This window comes from Etheostoma spectabile, chromosome 14, assembly GCF_008692095.1.
Source record: "Etheostoma spectabile isolate EspeVRDwgs_2016 chromosome 14, UIUC_Espe_1.0, whole genome shotgun sequence".
In the NCBI taxonomy this organism is placed as follows: Eukaryota; Metazoa; Chordata; class Actinopteri; order Perciformes; family Percidae; genus Etheostoma; species Etheostoma spectabile.
Window position 1 is genome coordinate 16,845,000 of NC_045746.1, and position 2,537 is coordinate 16,847,536.

Consider the following 2,537-nt stretch of genomic DNA (forward strand, 5'->3'; position numbering starts at 1 on the left):
TTTGAAAGCTTAATATGACCCCAACTGAACCCGACATAACATGTGTAAACTCTCATTTGGTCCAAGGCTCATTACAAATATCACAGGTACATGTTGCAGCACACCTACATTTGCCTATGCCTACGTTTTCACCATGGCTTTTTCTTACTAGTGTGGTGTAGATGGCCTCTATCTTGTCTTCTTGAAGAGGTCTGAAGCCGGATATCTTGCAGCCCAGGTTGGAGTTAACCAGCACCTGAGGGTGGGGGAAAAAACTGATTAGCATTGGTTACATTTAGAGAGTAGGCAATCTCAGTATGAGCTCTTACCACCTTGTTGGGAAACGCTCTTTTAGCACAAGGGACAAGTGATTGTTTTGATTCTTAATTTTCTACAACATGACCACTGCATTTGCAGCTGAACAGACAGTGTCTTTTTATGAAAATAACACACAGTGAAAACCTAAATGTGACAAAACAATTTTGCCAGTGTTGTCATGTCAATAAAAAACTTACAGGCTAGTGATTGTCAAAAATGTTTGCAGACAAGGACAAATTGCATTCTGTATCCCACCTGCAAACTCTTGCAATAGCATGTGACATACATCACCTCTATCATCTCCTCCCACCTGCTCCTTTACCTTGTGTGCGGCCAGCCGTTTGTGGATGAAGCCCATTTCAGTGAGGTACTTCATCCCCGATGCCACACCAGTCAGCATATCCATCAACTGCATTACACTCAACTGACCTTCATGTTTCTGAGGTTATGTGAAGAAAAGAGATGGAAAGGAGAACAGGGAGGAGGTGAATGGAAAAGAAAATGAAAGAGGAGAGTGAAATATAAGTTGTGCAACAGCAGTGATCCAAAAACGGTGGAACATCTGTTACTACAGTACAATGTTGTGCTCACTGAGCTGAATTACTTTATTTGGAGAATAAAAACAAATAGGCCATTAATTCATGTCCTTATAAACCACAAATCAACAGAGGGGCACGATAACAGTGTACAGGAGCTTACAGCATCTTTAACCAGAAACACTTGTGCTGCTAATTATGGTACGTTCTCCTTATTACTGTAATAAGCACAGTTTTGATGCCCTAGGACTGCACTATAATAATAGTGAATTCAGGATCATTACAACAAAATGCCTTGTTCAAAAACATGCTCCAAAACAGAAGGCAATGAAGAAGCTTCATTTTGTTACTAGACAATGAGCAAACACATCTGCATGTCAATTTGAAGATAAATGCATAAACAGGCATACAAATTACACACAATGAACTTACCCTAAGGAAGGAATCTAAGGCTCCGTTAGACATGCTCTCCACGATGATCATCATGGTGTTACCTGGAGAAAGACAAAGAACAAGACAGGAGCATGTATGAATATGTGAAATTGGGGTACAATAGAGAGAATTGAGGGGCAAAAGAAAGTGAGAGAGGTAATAGAGACACAGAATGGGAGGGAGGTAGAGAATAAAGTGAGTCTAGTCCACTTGGCAGCGTGGCAGGCATTGTGCAAAGCCATTCCTCATCCAGTGAACTGTGGTGAAGCCACGAGAATCTGTGTGCTGCCCCAGCTGTCTCAGCAAGTTTAACGACCCTCAAACGCTTGCACAATCTGTGCACGCCCATACACACAGACCAACATGGTCCGGGTACACACTACACACACGCACAACAGATGCATGCATGCCCACACACATACACACTGTGGCCAGGCGCAGATGGCAGGGATCCAACAGTGCTAAGAAGTGCACAGAGAAGAAAATGAGACTGCAGTAGTTGGAGTAGAGAGGAAACAAGGAGAAAGGAGGAGTGGATTATGGGCACTTGAGAGAGTAAAATAAACCTTCATAGATATGTAATCAACTACAAATTCAAAGAAACAAAAATGTGATATGCTCTCAGTACTGACAGTTTTTGCAGAGACGTTACAAAAATAATAACTTGGCATTGTAATTTTCAAAATTAAGGGTTTGCCAGTATTACTGGGCTTTCAGGAAACTATTTGGAAAGGTTACTTACAACACAAGGGAACTGTGAGTAATTACTGAGACACTGCCATAATACTGCAGCCATCATGTACTTAATGCGAGTTGGAGAGTGAATCAGGGGTTGAACTGTGTGTTGGTGAGTTGGACAGGGCGTGGATGACAGATACATTTAGCTACAAACAAGGACCTATTTAAAAGGATTAAACTTGTTTTATGTGGTAACCCACTAAAAACATTGTATTTCAGAGGATGTCTAACAGAAATGCAAAGAGAGGAAGGAAGGGAGCGAGTAAAAACTGAGTGCTTTCTACTTTTCCACACAAATTCATACAAAGTTAAACACACTTGTAAGTCACAATTTGAATTTAAAACAATGAGCGGAAAAAAAGTTACCTGTTGTAACTTGTATAGACTCAATCAGGTTGCCAAAGCAGATGATGCAAACCGGAATATCTACCTGTTGAGTTGGACCAGAGATGGTACAAAATACTCACTTGCCCTCCTCAAGTAGAACTACTGATACTGTGTTAGAAAATACTCTGGTAAAAGTAGAAGTACTGA

General features: G+C 41.0%; 1 protein-coding gene across 1 annotated transcript in view; it reads right to left on the bottom strand.

Annotated features, from left to right (window-relative positions):
• Nucleotides 1-2,537, bottom strand: part of epha10 (EPH receptor A10) — a 144,331-nt gene that overhangs the window by 5,056 nt on the left and 136,738 nt on the right. Inside the window, exons 12-14 of the mRNA XM_032535193.1 lie at nt 1,266-1,327; nt 620-736; nt 149-235 (exon numbers count right to left, since the gene is read on the bottom strand). Of these exons, the coding sequence (XP_032391084.1) occupies nt 149-235; nt 620-736; nt 1,266-1,327 (266 nt within the window). The remainder of the gene's footprint in view (nt 1-148; nt 236-619; nt 737-1,265; nt 1,328-2,537) is intronic.